The following is a 20,870-nucleotide window of genomic DNA, read 5'->3' on the forward strand; positions in this document are numbered from 1 at the left end:
CATATTTATAGGAGCTGTTTATTTGGATATATTTTTATTATTTCTCCTCATTTGCTAAGTACTTTCCAATACATATTTATGAAGCACAGGCCTTTCCCTAAACAGTAGTGAAAAAATAAATCATACTATTTCTTTTATTAGTAGCAGTATGGCTTGGAAGTCCTAGTGCCCTGATTTTAGTTACTTCTAGCAAGAGCTGGAAGAATTAATAGTGACTGACCACCTACTATGTGCCAGATTCTCTGTGAAAGGCACTTTACATAAATTATCTGTTTAATTCCCCTGAGACATATATTTTACCAACAAAGAAAATGTAATTCCCCTGCAACATACACTTTACCAGTAGGACGGAGACATTACCTTGTCTAAGTAATTCGGCCAGCAAGGGACTAGCAGGGTTTTGAACTTAGATCTTTTTCCTGATTCCAAAATCCCAAATCACCATTCCATTTCACCAGCACGCCCTACCGACTTCTCTGGACCTAATAGCTTCTGTTTTTGAGAGAGGATGCATAGGTTACTGAGAATGGAACAGTTAGAGATAAACATACACAGGGTGCTAACCCTGATTTTTCTAAGAGAGGTTACCCTTCAAGGAATTTACTCCCTAAGAAATCAATGGAAGGATGTTGCCCAAAGAGAAGAGCCAGTACTAGCGCTTGATCCATTCCTGAAGACAGAACTGGCTTCATTGTTTGCAAGAAACAGTGCAAAATATGGGACCCTTGTTTAAAAATTAAGAATTTCAAGATGGCAACAGCAGAGCATTAAACTAAGTGCAGGGCCCTGCTAAGCATGGGGCCCTGTGTGACTGCACTGGTCATATCACCATGTAGCTGGGCCTGCCTGGACAGAAGAAAGCTGTCATCAGTACCTCCCATGTATCATAAGCTTCATAATATGAGATTGAGTGCCTATGTCATGCCTGGAAAACTATCCAGTGTTTTACATAAGCTACATGATCCTAAAACAACTCTATGAAACAGATGTTATTTTTCCCATTTCACAGTGGATGAAACTAAGATTTAAAGAGGCTGTTATTCATCCAATGTTATACGGCAAGTAAATGTCAAAGCTAGGACCAAGTTAGTTGAGATCTAAAAAATCCTGTTCCTTGACTTTGTATCTTTGTCAGCACAGGCCCATTATTTTCCTACAAAACTCAAACTTAAGCTGAGGCTATTAGGCCAAAAACTACAGAGAGGCCAAGGAAGACCAGAGATTCAAGGGCTACTCAAAAAGTTAAACTTGTGCAGCAGCTGAAGCGCAGCCGTACAGATCCAGGGCATGAGGACCTGGCAGAGAGAACTCCATCATTCATGGTAAATGTCATGGCCAATACCCAGACTCCTCCAAGACTGAGGGGAAACCCAGTGAGGTGCTTGATAAAGAGCGGCTACATGGAACCTGAGGCATCTAACTCAGTAAAATATTGTAAATAGTCCACTACAGTTAGAAACAAGACAAGGATGATTGTTACTGTTGCTTCTATTCCGTGTAGTACTAAAAGTCAGTTTATACAGTGCAATAGGACAAGAAAAAATGATAGAAAGCATTCAGGATCACTTTGGATTAATAATATACCTAACTCTAAGTTAAGGCCTATGCATCGCAGAGCCTTCTCCAATGCCAACCAGAATTCGACAGTTTAAACCTTACCCAGTGCTTGCTTCAGCAGCACATACACTAAAGTTGGAACAATACAAAGAAGATTAGCATGGCCCCTGAAATAAATTAAAAAATAAATCCTACCCAGACAACTGCATGACAGAACACAGCAAAAACCTAGTAGGATATACATCTAAATCCCTTATCTCCTCCTTCTTCACATCTCAGGGCTGCAGAGGCCCTGTTGTTTTGTTTTGTTTTTTTTGAGACAGTCTCCTTCCGTCGCCCAGACTGGAGTGCAGTAGCCTGATCTCAGCTCACTGCAACTTCCGCCACCCGGGTTCAAGCGATTCTCCTGCCTCAGCCTTCTGAGTAGCTGGAACTATAGGCACCCGCCACCACGCCTAGCTAAATTTTGTATTTTTAATAGAAATGGGGTTTCGCCATGTTGGCCAAGCTGGTCTCGAACTCCTGATTTCAAATGATCCACCCGAATCAGCCTCCCAGAGTGCTGAGAAGACAGGCGTGAGCCTCCACACTCAGCCGGTCCTGTTGTTTTTTATTCAGCTTTATTTCCCCCTAAACCTCCAGTTCTCTTTAATACTAATGGTATCTGCCTTCTCCAAGTGTTTGTCATTCTCTTGTAACTTCTCTGGGGGAAATCAGAAAGAGCTGAGAAAGTAGATCTGTGATCCAGCTTTTTATGCAGAGCTAAGCTGAAAAGAGGTTGGGATGTGCAGCCCTTGCTGCTATCAGGGCAAAGTATGAAAAAGAATTTTGTGGAAACATTTACATATTTACAGCAGAAGGCAGCATACAGATGGGACAAAATGGGTTTGGTATCAGGCAGACATGTGTCTGGATTCCCGTGCTGCCACTTATTAGCTTTATGTCCTTAACCTCACTGAGCTCCCATTTACTGTCTATTAAATGGAATGAGTCCCTCTGCCACAAGGCAGTCCTAAGGTCATAATGAGACATGCATCAGGGGCCTAAGAATACATAATAGAGACTTGATTAACTCGTCTTGGGGACTACGGTAGGTACTAGTGAGAGGCTGCCCACCCAGCATCCAGTTCATCCACACACTCTCCTTTCTAGTAGAAAGCAGAACTCCCATTTTTCTTTCAGTGGCTCCAGCATGTGCTTCAGGAAAACCTGTCCCCAGCCTCAGCTCCAGGGCTATTTCCTAGTTGGTTTGAGTCAATCACAGCAGTCCCTTTTTCTTACCAGTTACTGTATTACACGTGGGTGTATGAAGCAATTCTGCACCAGTGAGATTTGAGGTGAGTCAGCTTTGGTTGGAAGTTAGTTCTGAGTTAGTCCTTTGTTAAATTAAATTTGGGGTCGGGTGCAGTGGCTCATGCCTGTAATCCAGGCACTTTGGGAGGCAGAGGCATGTGAATCACCTGAGGTCAGGAGTTTGAGACCAGTCTGGCCAACATGGTGAAACCCCGTCTCTACTAAAAATACAAAAAGAGCCGGGGATGGGGGTGCATGCTTGTAATCCCAGCTACTCTGGAGGCTGAGGCAGGAGAATTGCTTGAACCCAGGAGGCGGAGGTTGCAGTGAGCCAAGACCGTGCCACTGCACTCCAGCCTGGTGACAAAGTGAGACTCTGTCTCAAACAAACAAACAAGCAACAAACAAACAAAAGCTACATTTGGCCTGAGGGCTAGTCACAGTGGCTCATGCCTATAATCCGAGCCCTTTGGGAGGCCGAGGCAGGCAGATCATCTGAGGTCAGGAGTTCGAGACCAGCCACAGCCAACATGGTGAAACCCCGTCTCTACTAAAAATACAAAAAAAGTTGACCGTGGTAGCATGTGCCTATAATCCCAGCTACTCAGGGGGCTGAGGCAGGAGAATCACTTGAACCCGAGAGGCGGAGGTGCAGTGAGCCGAGATCATGCCACTGCGCTCCAGCCTGGGCAACAGAGCAAGACTCCATCTCAAAAAGAAAAAAAAAATTGACCTGAGGAGGCTTCCGTACTTGGGCCCTTAACAAACTGCAGCCTTAGTATGCAAACTACCTGAAAACCTAACTTAGGAGTATACTTTTGTAACAGATTGCTGAGTCTCAGCCAATCATATCATCAGCTTCAGTGGGTTCCAGGCAGCCAACTATTCAAACCATTTTCAAATAAGGCAAAGGCAGAGCTGTAACCAATTAGCTGTCTCTGTATCTCATTTCTGTTTTCTGACCATAAATGCTTTCAGACTATGTTGCAGTTCTGGAATTCTCTGAACCTGTCCTGGTTCTGAGGGCAGCCCAATTCTAGAATTGCAAATAAAAGTCAATTACAATCTGCAAAACTATATTTGCTTTAATTTTGTCTTTTAACACCTTGTTTTCTTAATTTTTATTATTATTTTATTTTATAGAGATAGGGTCTTGCTATGTTGCCCAGGCTGGTCTGGAACTTCTGGCCTCAAGCGATCCTCCTATTTTGGCCTCCCAAGGTACTGGGATTACAGGCAGGAGTCATAGTTCCTGGCATGTTAACACCTTGTTCTTTAAAGGACACACAGGAGATGACCCTTCTCCTGCCTGTAGATATTGTCATGTCTGGATTGATGCTCAGAATGGCTGCAGCCAGGCTTTCATAAGGGGAACAAGCTTGAAGACAAAACCAACATAAAAGAACAGAGCAGAAGGATGCAAAGGCCCTATGCCATTTGACAATGAGCCACTAAATTAATGAACCTTGGGCTTCATGTTATCAGAGATAATAAGTGTCCCTGCCAGGAATGGTGGCTCTTGACTGTAATCCCTAGCACTTTGGGAGGTCAAGGTGGCTAGATCACCTGAGCCCAGGAGTTCAAGACCAGCCTAGACAACGTAGAGAGACTCCATCTCTACAAAAAATACAAAACTTAGATGGGTGTGGTGGCGCACACCTGTAGTCCCAGCTACTTGGGAGACTGAGGTGGAAGGATCACTTAAGCCTGGGAGGTAGAGGGTAGAGTGAGCCGTGATTGTGCTACTGCACTCCAACCTGGGTGACAGAGCAAGAATCTGTCTTGAAACATAAAACAAATATATATAAATAAGTGTCCCAATTATTTACACTTCTTTAAGTTAGGTTTTGTTACTTGCAGCCTTAATGATACATGGACCTTTTGCCTGAGTCCTTGGGAATTCAAACGTCAGATTTTTAATTAAGGCCATCAAGCGCTAGCACATAGTAGGATCTCAACATTAATTTTGTCTGATGTCAAAGGGCATACAATAGTCCCCTGTAAAAAATCTGTAAGAAGACACTCTGGGGACTCAATGATTAGATCAAGAGAAAAATGTTCCTGCATTCCTCCCTTGCCATCTTTAAAATGTATTAAAGCCCACTCATTCATTCATATATATATATATATATGTGTGTGAATATATGTGTGTGTGTGTGTGTGTGTGTGTATATATTTTAGATGGAGTCTCACTCTGTTGCCCAGGCTGGAGTGCAGTGGCACAATCTCGGCTCACTGAAACCTCCATCTCCCAGGTTCAAGCAATTCTCATGCCTCAGTCTCCCAAGTAGCTGGGATTACAGGTGCGAGCCACCACACCCAGCTAATTTTTGTATTTTTAGTAGAGTCAGGGTTTCACCATGTTGGCCAGGCTGGTCTTGAACTCCTGACCTCAAGTGATCTGCCTGCCTCAGCCTCCCAAAGTGCTGGGATTACAGGCATGAGCCACTGCACCTGGCTCATATATATAATGTGTGTGTGTATATATATGTATGTGCGTGTATATATATGTGTGTGTGTGTGTGTATATATATATATATATATTTTTTTTTTTTTTTTTTTTCCTAAGAACTAGAGAGTACCCTCAGGTCTCAAACCACTCCCATAGGGGAAACTGAAAGCTGACACTTTATGGAAGGAACCCCTGAGATAGAGCCAGTCCTTTGCTTTTTTAAAAATATATTTTTAAAACATCATTCATCTATTTAATAATTACTGAGCTTCCATAATGTGTAAAGAGAAAAACTGACAAAAAGTGGGAGCCTGTAGGCAGACACATGAACAGTGAATAAATAATACAGGGGAGTTACTGTAAGCATCGATCTAGATCACAGCTGAGGCATAAAAAAGGATGTCAGGGTGGGTGTGCACCAGACACTGGGAGCTGGGCAGAGACAGACACATAAGCAAAAGGAGCAAAAGGCACTTGGACAGGAGAGCCAGCCCAGCCCAAGTCCTACCAGGGGACTGCACAGTGTGATGTGACCAGAACAGAGTGCAGTGGCAGCAGGCAGGCAAGACAAAGCCCTGGTCTAGGAGGATCCAAAGGATAAAGGTGGCTGTGAGGGACACAGCCTGCAGGAATGTCACATGGTGGTCTGAAGTAGCAGTGAATGGAACACCTTCCCATGGTCACAGCAGCAACTTGAGTGAGAGCTATGGTGCCTTCAGATGGAGTTACAGCCCTAGCAGGAATAGACCTGTATGGACTGGAAATTAAATAAATAAAATGCAGGGATTCGTTTTGTTTTTTCTTTTTGAAACAGAGTCTCTGTTGCCCAGGCTGGAGTGCAGTGGCATGATCTCGGGTCATTGCAACCTCTGCCTCCTGGGCTCAAGCGATCCTCCCCACTCGGCCTCCTGAGTAGCTGGCATTACAGGCATGCGCCACGATGCCTGGCTAATTTTTGTATTTTTAATAGAGATGGGGTTTCACCATGTTGGTCAGGCTGGTCTGGAACTCCTGACCTTAGGTGACCCACCCACCTCGGCCTCCCAAAGTGCTGAGATTACAGGCATGAGCCACCATGCCTGGCCAATGTGGAGATTTAAAAAAAAAAAAGTGTCCTGGCCTAAGAATCAAGTTCTGGGTTCCAGATCACACCTCCATTCTGCCACTAGGACTGTCAATCATCCTTTTTGAGCCTCAGGTACCTTCTCTGTTAAGTAACAGGATGGGCCAGATGATTTTTTTTTTCTTTTTTTTTTTGAGACGGAGTCTCGCTCTGTCGCCCGGGCTGGAGTGCAGTGGCCGGATCTCAGCTCACTGCAAGCTCCGCCTCCCGGGTTTACGCCATTCTCCTGCCTCAGCCTCCCAAGTAACTGGGACTACAGGCGCCCGCCATCTCGCCTGGCTAGTTTTTTGTATTTTTTAGTAGAGACGGGGTTTCACCGTGTTCGCCAGGATGGTCTCGATCTCCTGACCTCGTGATCCACCCGTCTCGGCCTCCCAAAGTGCTGGGATTACAGGCTTGAGCCACCGCGCCCGGCCTTTTTTTTTTTTTTCTTGAGACAGGGTCTTGCTCTGTTACCCAGGCTGGGGTATAGTGGTGCGATCAGGGCTCATTGTAGCCTCAGCCTCCCAGGTTCAAGAGATTCTTCTGGCTCAGGCTCCCAAGTAGTAGGGACCACAGGTGCACCATGCCTAGCTAATTTAAAATTTTTTTTTTGTAGAAACGAGGTCTTATCATGTTGCCCAGGCTGGTCTTAAACTCTTAAACTCCTGGGCTCAAGTGATCCTCCTGCCTCAGGCTCCCAAAGTGCTACCCTTATAGGTGTGAGTCACTGTGCCTGGCCCCAGATGATCTCAAACTGCAGTCCTAGGGTCCTCAGTTAGGTATTAAGTACCTGAACTCACTACATACAGGGAATAGGGCAGAGATGCCAACCAGACACCACCTTGAATACCAACTCCAACTGACTGGTAGTGGCTCCCTGGAGTGCTGTATTGAGAAAAACTTCAAAAACACTGAATTCCACAAAAAAGAGTGCTTGTGCCCAATTGGTGATGTCTGCTATGGGCTTAAGATGTCCAAATAGTACCTCGAGTGGCAGGAATTTGCAATTTCCAGCTTCATGTATTGCTTCTTACTGTGGTTGCAGGAATGTGCCAATCACCCATGGTATAAAGATACTGAAGATTAATTTCTCCTGGGGTCTTCTGTAAAAGCAAGCCTGGGGGAACCCAGGCTTAGGCTTACCAACCCTGTCCTCAATGCAACCCTGGTGCCAGTTTGTCACTCCTTCCCAATCCTCCATGGTTCTATCCCTGCTGCATTCATCACCTCTAAATGTCATTACCTTCTGAGTGTAACTCTGACCCTCCTTTCCTGCAGCCAAGACATAACTGATTAATTACACAACAGGCTCTCTAACCAAGAAAGACGACCTTCCTTTAAAAGATGTGGCCAGTAAACAATCCTGATCAGTTCTCTACTTTTCCTTTTATTTTCCATTCCCTGGTGTCCTCCTACCCTCCCAGCCAGGGTCATGGCTCTCAGATGGATGGCCACAGTGCTGGTAAAAGACAGGGGGATTATTTCATACACTAGGGTACTAGCTGTGGTACAGCTGGCAGGAAGAGAGGTGTAATTATATTGCATCTCGGAGCCACCAGCAATGAATTTCTGCATAAAGGACTAGATTTGCCATGTATTATTTACGTCAGCATCAATTTTCCCAGCTGGCTCTATTTACTGTGCAAATTCTCCTCTGCCTGTTTATGGGCAAGGCACCTCTGAACCCCATGGTTCAGCACTTCTGGTTACACTATACTGTGAAGGGGCCCCACAGGGCACCATGCATATTAAACGAGTGGCCAGATTCACCAGGGAGTGGTGCAGGTCATATCCTCCCTTTCTGTTAAATTATATCCCTGGGACTGCAGCAAGCCCACACGTTCTCACCTAGTTACAGTGATGCATGCAGGTCTGAAACCAAATCAGCAAGAGGAAAGGAGGAATAAACTGTTCTTTGGGCCTCACTGGGGGGAAACTGAAAAACCACCTTCTAAGGGGAAATCAGGTGGCTCTGGGGCTTAGGGAATTGCCTTTTTATATTTTTAAGAGCAAAACAGAGATAAGGAAGAGTATTTCATTTATAAGCTTATTTGAACTCAGTAACTCAGAGACAGAGCTAAGGAAGAGTGGGCCCCCATTTAACAAATGGAAAGGCAGAGACAAAAAAAAAAAAAAAAGCAGCAGCAGCAAAGGCAAGTTAGAGGCTTTCCCGGCTTCGCCACTGTGCTAGGAGGGAGCACAGGACACAATGGGGATGCACAGGGTTATCCATCCAGTCGCCAGCATGCCTCTTCCGAGATGCTCCCAGCCAGGGTGAACTTGGTTTCCACTGGAAACATACATATTAGAAATAAGGGAAGGAAACGTGGCACCAGTATGAATTTCTGGGTCCTCACACTGCAGCATCCTCTTTCGCCTGTGGTTTATATGCTTACAGAGAGTGAGGCCAAGGAACCCAAGATGTCTTTTCTGGCCAGCCTGAGAACTTCTGTAGTCACCAGTGCCAGGTGGCAGTAAACAGCAGGCACTGGGAAGAAAAGTTGGGAGGGGTCCCCAATGCTTCCCTGTTTCCCAAACAACAGCACGGGTCATGTCTGATCACCCTGTAATGTGGCGCTCTGCTCTGAGGTCCCCCAGGTCCCAATGTCTACCATCTCCTGGAAACCTGTTGGCTGGAAGAAGAAATAGGAAGGAGTAAGTGGAGTTAAGCAACCCAAGTGGGTAGCTTCTTTAGTTGCAAGGTTTCAGCCTCTAAAGAGTTCTTCTTGAAGACATCTGTGGGTATGGAAACCACCACCCTCCAGGGCCCAAGGTTACTGGTATCTTCCTGGGGTTGGCTCACCTGTCGGGGAGATTTGGTCAGACACGCCATGCGCCGGCCAGCTGATGCTCCTGCTCCCTCGATGGTGTCCAGGAGAATCCGAGTGCTGGGCACAAAGCTCCAGGAGCGTCCGAGGGCAGGTTTTAGCCGCCCGCTGTCCCTGTCTCGAGTTATGTGGTTGGTCACCTGCAGCAGAAACAGACTTACAGATCCATAATGCTAGTATATCTGTTACTACTGCTTCATTTTACAGTGAGGAAAACAGAGGCCTAGCACAGAGAAATAACTTCCCCAAAGTTACAAAGCCTAATGGCAGGTCTGGAACTAGAACCTGGGCCTCCTGACTTGTGCCCTGCTCTTTCCACTAAATCTCGATGCCTCAGGTTTGACCCAAACCAGAAGGCAATGGGGCACATGTCGCCATGTTGTCCAGGCTGGTCTCAAACTCTTGAGCTCATGCAGTCCACCAGCCTCAGCCTCCCAAAGTGCTAGGATTACAAGCGTGGGCCACCACGCCCGGCCACTCAGTCTTTAAAAGGAAGGAAATTCTGACACATGCTACCAAGTGGATGAACCTTCAGGACATTATGCTAAGTGAAATACGCCAGTCACAAAAAGTAAATACCATATGATTCCATGTATATGAGGTTCCTAGAGTAGTCAAAAAGCATAGATACAGAAAGTAGACTGGTGGTTGTCAGGGGCTGGGGAAGGGAGAAATGAGTTATTTTTAATGGGTACAGAGTTTCAGTTTTACAAGGTGAAGAGTTATAGAGATGGATGGTAGCGATGGTTGTATAACGTCATGAATGTATTTAACACCACCGAACTGTATACCTTAAAATAGTTAAGGTAGTAAATTTTATGTTATATGTATTTTACCACAATAAGAGAAGTTGGAAAAAATATATAGCTGCTAAAAATTACATTTGTAAAAAATATATTTTAAAACATAGGAAATGGACTCAGATGGTATTTTTTGTGTTGTTGTTTTGGTTTGTTTTTGAGATGAGGTTTTGCTCTGTTGCCCAGGCTGGAGTGCAGTGGCATTATCACAGCTCACTGCAGCCTCGACCTCCCAGGCTCAAGCAATTTTCCTGCCACCGAGGCCACCTAGTTTTTCTATTTTTTGTAGAGGTGGGGTTTTTCCATGTTGCCCAGGCTAGTCTCGAACTCCTGGGCTCAAGTGATCCACCAGCCTTGGCTTCTTAAAGTGCTGGGATTACAGGCATAAACCACTACACCTGGCCCATTTTTTTTTTTTTTTCTCATGAGGTTAGTTTAGTTAGAAAGCTGGTTAAGAGTGGGCTCACACGTGTAATACCAGCACTTTGGGAGGCTGAGGCGGGTGGATTGCTTGAGCCCGGGAGGTCGAGCTGCAGCGAGCTGTGATTGTGCCCCCGCACTCCAGCTTGGGCAACAAAAAAAAGAAAGTTGACTAAAAGTATAAGTAAATATGTAGAAAAAGTATTGTATGGAGATATGTAAAAATATCAATATGGTTTCTGTGGATATGGAGATTGATGACAAATTTGAATCTTATATTTATTTTTTATCTTTTCTATGAGAAGCATGCAGACTTTAAAAAAACTACCTCATAAGCAGAAAAAGTTACTTCAATAGCAAAAAGATCCATTTATATGAAGTTCTGGAAAAGGCCAAACTATTGGGATGGAAAACAGATCAGTGGTTGCCTGGGCCTGGGGGACCTTTTGGTGGGGTCACAAGACTGGATACAACTATATCCATTAGTCAAACTTCAGACAAGGAGAAAAGGACTCTATGTAAATTATACCTCAATAAACCTTTCTAAAAAGAAAAAATGGGCCGGGCACGGTGGCTCACGCCTGTAATCCCAGCACTTTGGAAGGCCGAGGCGGGCGGATCACAAGGTCAGGAGATCGAGACCATGGTGAAACCCCGTCTCTACTAAAAATAGAAAAAAATTAGCCGGGCGCAGTGGCGGGCGCCTGTAGTCCCAGCTACTCGGGAGGCTGAGGCCGGAGAATGGCGTGAACCCGGGAGGCGGAGCTTGCAGTGAGCCGAGATTGCGCCACTGCACTCCAGCCTGGGTGACAGAGCGAGACTCCGTCTCAAAAAAAAAAAAAAAAAAGAAAAAAAAAAAAAAAAAGAAAAAATGTAGGAAAACAAAACAAAACAAAACAACAAAAAAAACAACAAGACAATTCCTGATTCCCGTAGCTATTTATGGTGAAAAGCTGTAGCTGACCCAGGGAAGCTGGAATATGTCCCTTTCCTAAAGGGCCACTTTGGGGTTCAGAAGCTGACATTTAAGGGAAATAAAGAGCTAGCAATAACTAGAAATCAAGTTCATTGGCCAAGTCTGCTTCCTCACCACCACTGCCATGCCAAGGTCCCGGGCCAGGGTCTTCAGCTCTCGGGCCAGCTGCATCATCAAGGCCAAGCCTGCAGGACGAGGAGAAGCAGAGAGGCAGGGCAGTGGAAAACCAGGGACGGGGCTGGCCAGAGACCAGACTCCAGAGCTGGGAGGCGAGGTCACGTTCCACTGGCCCCAGGCTCTGCCACATCACTCACCTTCCCTCTGCTGACCTCCCAGAAGTGGGGAGACCACCGCAGTGACCGAGTCCACCACCACCACCTTCATAGTCCCTGAAGAACCAGTCACCTAAAGGAATGTGGGGGAAGCACTCATGAACCTGTTGGCCTCTAGGACACATTACAGGACAAACTTGCTTTTCTATCTAAAACTAGTAAGAAATAGCCCCCCTCATCCCAAATACAGCAGGCTGCACGGGCATCACAGAATGTCATCAGCAGCAATGTCTCCCTCGTCCCATTGGTATGTATAACAGACTTCAGTGAAGACTTGGGTAGAAAGAAAGGGTTTAAATCACAGGACATCAAAACTACACTAAAGTGGCCAGGAACAGTGGTTCACGCCTGTAATCCCAGCACTTTGGGAGGCCAAGGCGGCGGATCACTTGAGGTCAGGAGTTCGAGACCAGCCTGGCCAACATGGTGAAACCCCATCTCCACTAAACATACAAAAATTAGCCGGGCGTGGTGGTGCACACCTGTAATCCCAGCTACTTAGGAGGGTGAGGCATGACAGTCACTTGAACCTAGAAGGCAGAGGTTGCAGTTAGCTGAGATCATGCCATTGCACTCTAGCCTGGGTGACAGAGCAAGACTTAAGGAATTTATTTGGAGGCATTTTAGATATGGAAGATGAGGACTGGAGGCATGATCTAGAAGGAGACAGTGAAGTAAAGAGAAGGCTAAACTCTTCAGCCAAGGAAGTTAGGAATTTGAGGTTAGTAGTTAGCAGGACAGGGGAAAGATAGGAGGGAGTTGGGTCGGGTGCGGTGGCTTAAGCCTGTAATCCCAGCACTTTGGGAGGCCGAGACGGGCAGATCACGAGGTCAAGAGATCGAGACCATCCTGGCTAACACGGTGAAACCCCGTCTCTACTAAAAAATACAAAAAAAACTAGCCGGGCGAGGTGGCGGGCGCCTGTAGTCCCAGCTACTTGGGAGACTGAGGCAGGAGAATGGCGTGAACCCGGGAGGCGGAGCTTGCAGTGAGCTGAGATCCAGCCACTGCACTCCAGCCTGGGCAACAGAGCGAGACTCCGTCTCAAAAAAAAAAAAAAAAAAAAAAGGAGGGGGTCGGAAAAGAAGGGCCTTACCACCACGGTGGGAGGCTGGACACAGGAGAGAGATGGCTGCTGAGAGATCCATGACCAGAGGTCTCAGTACTCTACATGGGGCTTTCTGAAATTTGATGACTTTAGGGTAGTGTAGTTTTCAGTTAATTTTTTTTTTTTTTTTTTTTTTTGAGACAGTCTTGCTCTGTCGCCCAGGCTGGAGTGCAGTGGTGCTATCTCAGTTCACTGCAACCCCCGCCCCCCAAGTTCAAGCGATTCTCCTGCCTCAGCCTCCTGAGTAGCTGTGATTACAGGTGTGCACTACCACACCCGGCTAATTTTTGTAATTTTAGCAGAGATGGGGTTTTACCATGTTGGCCAGGCTGGTCTCGAAATCCTGGCTTCAAGTGATCTGGCCACCTTGGCCTCCCAAAATGCCGGAATTACAGGCATGAGCCACCATGCCTGGCCTGGTGCCATCTTTCTAACCATAATTTTCTGTCTTTACACAAGAAGGAGCATCCTCCTGGTTTCCCTGGACTTAAACTGTTTTTGATGCTTCTTTTGTCTTCTCCCTTACTTCTTATATCCTGATTCTGGTTCTTTTTCTTTTCTTTTCTTCCTGTCTTTCTTTCTCTCTCTCTCTTTCTTTCCTTTCTTTATTTCTTTCTTTCCTCTCTTTTCTTTTCTTTCTTTCCCTCCCTCCCTTCCTTCCTTCCTTCCTTTTCTTTTTTCAGGGTCTTGTTATGTTGCCCAGGCTGGTCTTGAACTCCTGGGCTCAAGCGATCCTCCTGCCTTGGCCTTCCAAAACATTGGGATTATAGGCATGAGCCACCGCTCCCAGCCTCAGATTCTTAACCCCTAGAAACTGTGAGATAAAAAATCCAAGTCTTAAGCCACCAAGGTTTTGGTAACTTATTATGCAGTAATAGAAGATATACCATCTAATGGTCCTACAGTAAAAAAAATACAGTCTTCTGATCTGGAATTGAGAGATTTGGGCTATACGGTTAGTTCTTGTCCTAAATATGTGGTCAATTTTGGTCAACTCACTTCACTTCTCTGGCCTTCACTCTTGTCATCTCTAAAAGTGAGATCAGCACTACTCAGCATCATGTCTCAACAAACTGGTGGGTCATAACCAGCTATGACTTCTGAGAAAAGTATTTGTTCAACTTTTTTTTTTTTTTTTAAAGACGGGGTCTAGCTGTGCTGCCCAGGGTAAGGTACAGTGGCATGATCATAGCTCACTGCAACCTCCAATTCCTGGGCTCAAGCAATCCTCCCGTCTCAGCCTCTGGAGTCATTAGGATTACAGGTGTGGGCCACCACTTCCAGCTTGTTCAACTATTATATGTTCTAAAGTTTGTAAAAATCGTTGACTTTATATATAGTTGCGGGGATGCCTGTGCGAACATGTCGTGCTTTGGGGTGACAGGAAAAGTTTGAGATGAACTATTCTATCTTTAAGGTATCCTCCACATCTAGTCATTTATAAATCAGTGCACCAAATCTTGTCTAAGCACCCAACATGAATAGCAAAGTACCAACCCAAATGCCATTCTAAATCCTCCCCGTTAACACGACTCTGAATGTGTTTGGGCACTGGGCAGAAATCTGACTTCAGGGATAGTGGGCCCAGGCCTTAGTCCAAGATACACACATAACTCCATTTTGGCCAACTAGATGTAAGGGGAAGAGGGACATATTAGTGGGCTCTGGAGAAAGATTCTTCATCCCTGATAAAAGGGAGGAGGTACAGAAAAGAACCATCTATCTTTTACTGCCTTGAATATGGATGTGGATGTGTGAAGACAAGATACTTGGAGCTTCGGCAGCCTCTTTGCAACCATGAGGGGAAGAACAAGAAAATCGGACACACCAACTGTTGCCCTGATAGCATGGACCTGCTAACCTCCAACTCATGTGACATAATTAAATGTCCTCAAGGTTCAAGTCTCTGTCAGACAACCTCTATTACTTGGCAGCTGAAAGTATTCCTCAGTCACCTAGTGGGGAATGCAGAGATAAATATGACATGATACTTCCATTCAGGGGGCTTTACTGTTCAGCAGGGAAGATGAACATGTAAACAATGAGGTATGTGATTTAGGCGCTTGGGAATTCCATCCTGGGAGTAGCAAGCATAGTTGGAGTCACCAAATTGCACATCTGCATTTCTAAACAGTCTGTAGTAGGACACCTGCCCACAGAGATAGCACCTGGCAAGCTGAGTTAAGCAAGGAGGGGCAGAACAGCAGGCTCACCTGCTGGGCCACAGTGCCTCGGAGCTCCTGCAGCACATCCAGCATCTGGAAGATGTCAAACGCATGCACCACCTGGACCCTCTGGAGAGCTTCTGCCTGAAGGGGTGGAAAAGAGAAGCAAGGGCTTTGGATAAGCGGGAGTAGGGGGTCGAGGTAAGGCTGAGAAGGAAGAGGCACCTGGATGCAAGGATTCAGGTCCAGGGTGGCAAATGAGCTTTGTCTAATGGGCCAGTTGTCATGGTGGTGGCTGCCTGGGTGCTGAGCTGTAAAGTACTCAAACTCAGGAGGAAAGAGGGATATGACTGATTAGTGATGCTTCTCATGGGCGAGAAATGGACTGGAAACACAAAGCTCGGTGTTTGCCAGCCCTGGTTTAGGGCATGCACAGAGCTGGGAGGGTTTTCTGGAAGAATCGGTGCGAGTAGCATCCCAAATAGGATGATGGTATCAACAGGGGTGGCTTAAGGAATACGGGATGTATTAACAGAACAGCAAGTTTGAAGGCAAGGAATGACTATTCAACCCAAATTCTTACAATGTTAAGGGGTAATGGGGTTTTCTTGTGTCAGAATCTCAATGGAACCCAGCATCCTGCCCCTTACCTGTTCCTCCTCATCCTGGGTTTTAGTCTGAAGCAGCTGGAGGAGGCGGGAAGCTGTCAGCCCTCCATTAGAATCTACATACAGGATGTTTTGCTGCAGGCCATGGGCCACATTTGCTGCCACACATAGACATACCTGGGGGTGGGGGCATTGGATGAACTTGACACTTCAGAGAGGGTCCAGAATGGGAGCTCCCCACCAAACCTTGCCGAGATTCCAGCAACACAAATGCGCTGAGTCCAAGCCCCATTCCTCATCACCCATCTTCTCTCTGTTGGGCTCTGAACTCATCAGTATGCTGAAGATCCCCCAGGGCTATGCACCTACCACCCTCACCCTCAAATCCTCCTGACTGCGGGCCTCACGTGTACCTGAGTTTTGCCGCTACCTGGGCCTCCTACAATTTCAGTCACTTCTCCAGTATAAAGACCAGCATCCAGCAGTTTGTCCAGGCTGATGGCAAAAAAGAAGAAGATCAACACAAGAGGTTAGTAGGAAGAGAGGAGAAAAGGTACCAAGAAGAAAAGTAAGACATTCCTTTCAAGCACTGGTTCTGTCTTTGAACATCACTGGCCAGGAGGCTTCTCCTGATGTTTTCTTCTGGGAAAGAGGGAATGCCCAAATGTTCCTTCTCTGGTCTCTCTTCATCCCTCCATTCTTAAAGATCAGCTTTCCAGAGAGGCCTCTTCACCCCATCAGAAGGTCCTCCTTTCATTTTTTCCATCTCAGGCCCTGTGGGTTTCCTTTTATTTATTATTATTATTTTTTGAAATGGAGTCTCTCTCTGTTGTCCAGGCTGGAGTGCTGGAGAGCAGTGGCATGATCTCTACTCACTGCAACCTCCACCTCCCAGGCTCAAGTGATTCTCCTGCCTCAGCCTCCCAAGTAGCTGGGATTACAGACGCCCGCCACTATCCCTGACTAATTTTTTTAATTAGAGATGGGGTTTCACCATGTTGGCCAGGCTGGTCTCAAACTCCTGACCTCAAGTGATCCACCTGCCTTGGCCTCCCACAGTGCTACAATTACAGGCGTGAGCCACCAGGCCCAGCCGTTTGTGGGTTTCCTTGATAGCATTTCCCAAAATTTGTGTTTTTGTTTTGTTTTGTTTTTAAAAAAACTTTGATGGTGGCATGCACCTGTAGTCCTAGCTACTTGAGAGGCAGAGGCAGGAGAATCGCTTGAACCCAGGAGGTGGAGGTTGCAGTGAGCCAAGATCGCGCCACTGCACTCCAGCCTGTTGACAGAGCAAGACTCCGTCTCAAAAAACAAAACAAAACAAAACAACAAAAAAAAACAACTTTGAGATAATTATAGATTCCCAGGAAGTTGCAAAAAGTCCATGAACCTTTCACCTGGTTTCCCTTAATAATAACAATTGTACTACAAAATGTATTGTACTAGTCAGGGGCCTATAGTCCCAGTTACTTGGGAAGCTAAGGTGAGAGGATCACTTGAGTCCAGGAGTTCAAGTCTAGACCAGGCAACATAGCAAGACCCTTTTCTCCTTAAAAAAAGAAAGAAAGTACTATAGTATATCACAAGTAGCAAACTGATGTTGGTACTATCCACAGAGCTTATTCAGATTTCACCAATGTTCCTAGCATTCAAGCACGTACGATGTGTCTAGTTCTGTGCCATTTTATCACATATGTAGATTTACACAATCGCTATAATCAAGATACAGAACATTTCCATCACTATAAGTCATCCTCCTGCTACTCTTTTATAGCTACATTCCTCCCAGTCACCCCAATCCCGAACCCCTGACAACCACTAATGTCTATTATGTTATTTCAAGAACAAAGTTATGTACATAGAATTATACACTATGTAACCTTTGTGATTGGCTTTTTTTTTCCTTTTTCTTTTTCTTTTTTTTTTTTTTTTTTTTTTTGAGACGGAGTTTCGGAGTTTTACTCTGTTGCCCAGGCTGGAGTGCAGTGGTGCGATCTCAGCTCACTGCAACCTCCACCTCCCAGGTTCAAGCAATTCTCCTCTCTCAGCCTCCCGAGTACCTGGGATTACAGGTGCCCACCAAAACACCTGGCTAATTTTTGTATTTTTTAGTAGAGACGGGGTTTCGCCATGTTAGGCAGACTGGTCTTGAACTCCTGACCTCAAGTGATCTGCCCAATACAACCTCCCAAAGTGCTGGGATTACAGACATGAGCCACTGTGCCCGGCCCTGCAATTGGCTTTTGTCACTCAGCATCATTCCCTTGAGATCCATCCCAGTTGTTGCATATATGGATAGTTCATTCCTTTTTATTGCTAAAAAGTATTCCATGGTATGGATGTACCACACTTTATTTAACCATTCATCCACTGAAGGCCATTTGGTTGTTTCCACTTTGGGGCTATTGTGAATAAAACTGCTATAAAGCATTTTTTACAGGTTTTTGTATAAACCCAAGTTTTCACATCGTTGGGATAAATGCCCAAGAATACAATTGCTGGGTGGTATGGTAAAGGCATTATTAATTTTATAAGAAACTACCAAACTATTTTCCAGAGTGACTATGCCATTTTACATTTCCAGTAGCAATGTATATATGAGTAGTCCAGTGTTTCCACATCCTCATCATTTGGTATTATCACTATTTTTTTATTTTAGTCTTTCTGATAGGTATGTAATAATAGCTCATTGTGTTTTTAATTTGTATTTCCCTAATAGTTAATAGTGTTGATTTTTTTTTTTTTTTTTTTGAGATGGAGCGTTGCCTAGGATGGAGTGCAATGGCATGATCTCGGCTCACCGCAACCTCCACCTCCCGGGTTCAAGCAATTCTCCTGCCTCAGCCTCCCGAGTAGCTGGGATTACAGGCATACGCCACCATATCCAGCTAATTTTGTATTTTTAATAGAGACGAGGTTTCTCCATATTGGTCAGGCTGGTCTCGAACTCCCAACCTCAGGTGATCAACCCACCTTGGCCCCCCAAAGTGCTGGGATTACAGGCATAAGCCACTGCACCTGGCATTTTTTTTTTTTTTTTTTTTTTTTTTTTTTTTTTTTTTTTGAGATAGGGTCTCACGTCTCACTGTGTCACCCAGGCTAGAATTCAGTGGCATGATCACAGCTTACTGCAACCTTGACCTCCCAGGCTGAGGTGATCCTCCCACATCAGCTCCCCCAAGTAGCTGGGACTACAGGCATGTGCCACCACACCCAGCCAACTTTTGTATTTTTTTGGTAGAGACAGGGTTTTTGCCACGTTGCCCAGGCCAGTTTTGAACTCCTGGGCTCAAGCAATCCAACCACCTCAGCCTCTCAAAGTGCTGGGACTACAGGTGTGAGGCAGCCCTTGCCCATTTTCTAATTGAATTGTTTGATTTTTTACTGTTGGGTTTTAGGAATTCTTTCTCCATTCTAGATACAAGTCCTTTGTTGAATACATGGCTTGCAACTATTATTCTCATTCTGTACTTCTCTTTTCATTCTGTTTTGTGCAGCAAAAGTTTTTAATTTTGATTAGGCCCAATTAATCAAAAATTTTTTCATGGATCATAATTTTGGTGTCAAATCTAAGAACACTTTGCCTAGACTTTCTCCTGTTTTGTTCTAAAAAATTACACAATTTGGTTTTACATTAAAGTCCACGATCCATTTTCAGTCAATTTTTATATAAGGTATAAGGTTTAGGTTTATTATTACATATTTTTAACCTACGATGTCCAATAGCCCCAGCACCCTTTGTTCAAAGGCTGTCTTTCCTCCATCACGTTGTTTTTGTACCTTTGTCAAAAATCAATTGTGTGTAATCCCAGCATTTTGGGAGGCTGAGGCGAGAGGATTGCTTGAGCCCAGGAGTTCGAGGCCAGCCTGGGCAACATAGTGAAACCCTGTCTCTACAAAAAAATACAAATAGGCTGGGCGCGGTGGCTCATGCCTGTAATCCCAGCACTTTGGGAGGCCAAGGCGGTCGGGTTACCTGAAGTCAGGAGTTCGAGACCAGCCTGGCCAACATGGTGAAACCCCATCTCTACTAAAATACAGAATTAGCTGGGCGTGGTGGCATGCACCTGTAATCCTAGCTACTCGAGAGGTAGAGGCAGATGAATCAAACCCGGGAGGCGGGGGTTGCAGTGAGCTGAGATCATGCCATTGCACTCCAGCCTGGGCAAAAAGAGAGAAACTCCAGCCGGGCACGTTGACTCATGCCTGTAATCCCAGCACTTTGGGGGGCCAAGGCGGGCGGATCACCTGAGGTCAGGAGTTCAAGACCAGCCTGACCAATATGGAGAAACCCCGTCTCTACTAAAAATACAAAAAAAATTAGCTAGGCCTGGTGGTGTGTGCCTGTAGGAGAATTGCTTGAACCCGGGGGGGCGGAGGTTGCGGTGAGCCGAGATCACGCCATTGCACTCCAGGTCAGGCAACAAGAGTGAAACTCCATCTCAAAACAAAAAAAGAGAGAGAGAAACTCCGTCTAAAAAAAAAAAAAAAAATACAAATACAAATAACCAGGCATGGTGTCCCATACCTGTAGTCCCAGCTACTTGGGAGGCTTGGGGTGGAAGGATTGCCTGAGCCCAGGGAGGTCAAGGCTGCAGTGAGCTGTAATAACACTAGCACCCTCCATCCTGGGTGACAGAGCAAGACCCTGTCTCAAAAAAAAAAAAAAAAAAAAAAAATTAGTTGTATATACTTGTGGAGGTCTATTTCTGGGTTCTCTACTCTGTTCCATTGATCTGTGTCCATCTGTCCCTTGGCCAATACCACACTAGGCTTAACTGTGTAGCTATATAGCAAGTCTTAACCCTGGGTAGACTGATTCCTCCAACTGTCCTTTTTCCAAATTGTTTTAGCTAATCTAGGTAAAATTGGTCTTTCCGTAATTATTAGAATAAGCTTGCCTATGTCTATTAAAAAAAAAAAAAAAAAAAAAAAAAACCCTTGCTGGGATTTTAATAGAAATGGCATTAAATTACAGATCAACTTGGGGACAATTGAAATCTTCATTATGTTCAGTTTCCCAATCCATGAACAAAGTACATGTCATCCATTTATCTGAGTCATCTTTGATCTCTTTCATCAGCAATTTAAAATTTTTCAGTAGGCAGATTCTACACATGCTTTGTTAGACTTATACCCAAGTATTTCATTTTCTGCGAAGCAACTATAAATGGTATTGTGTTTTTGTTTGTTTGTTTTGGTTTTTTTTGAGACAGTTTAACTCTG

At 45.2% G+C, this 20,870-nt stretch overlaps 1 protein-coding gene and 1 pseudogene across 5 annotated transcripts in view; one reads left to right on the plus strand and one right to left on the minus strand.

Annotated features, from left to right (window-relative positions):
- The window catches only part of LOC105485145 (RAD51 paralog D), a 29,746-nt gene continuing 8,876 nt past the window's right edge, over positions 1-20,870 (minus strand). For 3 of the 5 annotated variants that reach the window (XM_071082738.1, XM_071082736.1, XM_011747354.3), the window contains 7 exons: positions 16,058-16,139; positions 15,687-15,821; positions 15,085-15,180; positions 11,746-11,836; positions 11,546-11,616; positions 9,211-9,375; positions 1-9,040 (listed from right to left, as the gene is read on the minus strand). In XM_071082738.1, coding sequence (XP_070938839.1) covers positions 8,957-9,040; positions 9,211-9,375; positions 11,546-11,616; positions 11,746-11,836; positions 15,085-15,180; positions 15,687-15,821; positions 16,058-16,139 — 724 coding nt within the window. In that variant the 3' untranslated portion in view covers positions 1-8,956. The remainder of the gene's footprint in view (positions 9,041-9,210; positions 9,376-11,545; positions 11,617-11,745; positions 11,837-15,084; positions 15,181-15,686; positions 15,822-16,057; positions 16,140-20,870) is intronic. The other 2 variants (XR_011615624.1, XM_071082737.1) reach the window with 2 other exon arrangements.
- Positions 1,663-1,727, plus strand: LOC112427326 (U6 spliceosomal RNA; annotated as a pseudogene).

Source organism: Macaca nemestrina, chromosome 17, assembly GCF_043159975.1.
Source record: "Macaca nemestrina isolate mMacNem1 chromosome 17, mMacNem.hap1, whole genome shotgun sequence".
NCBI lineage: Eukaryota > Metazoa > Chordata > Mammalia > Primates > Cercopithecidae > Macaca > Macaca nemestrina.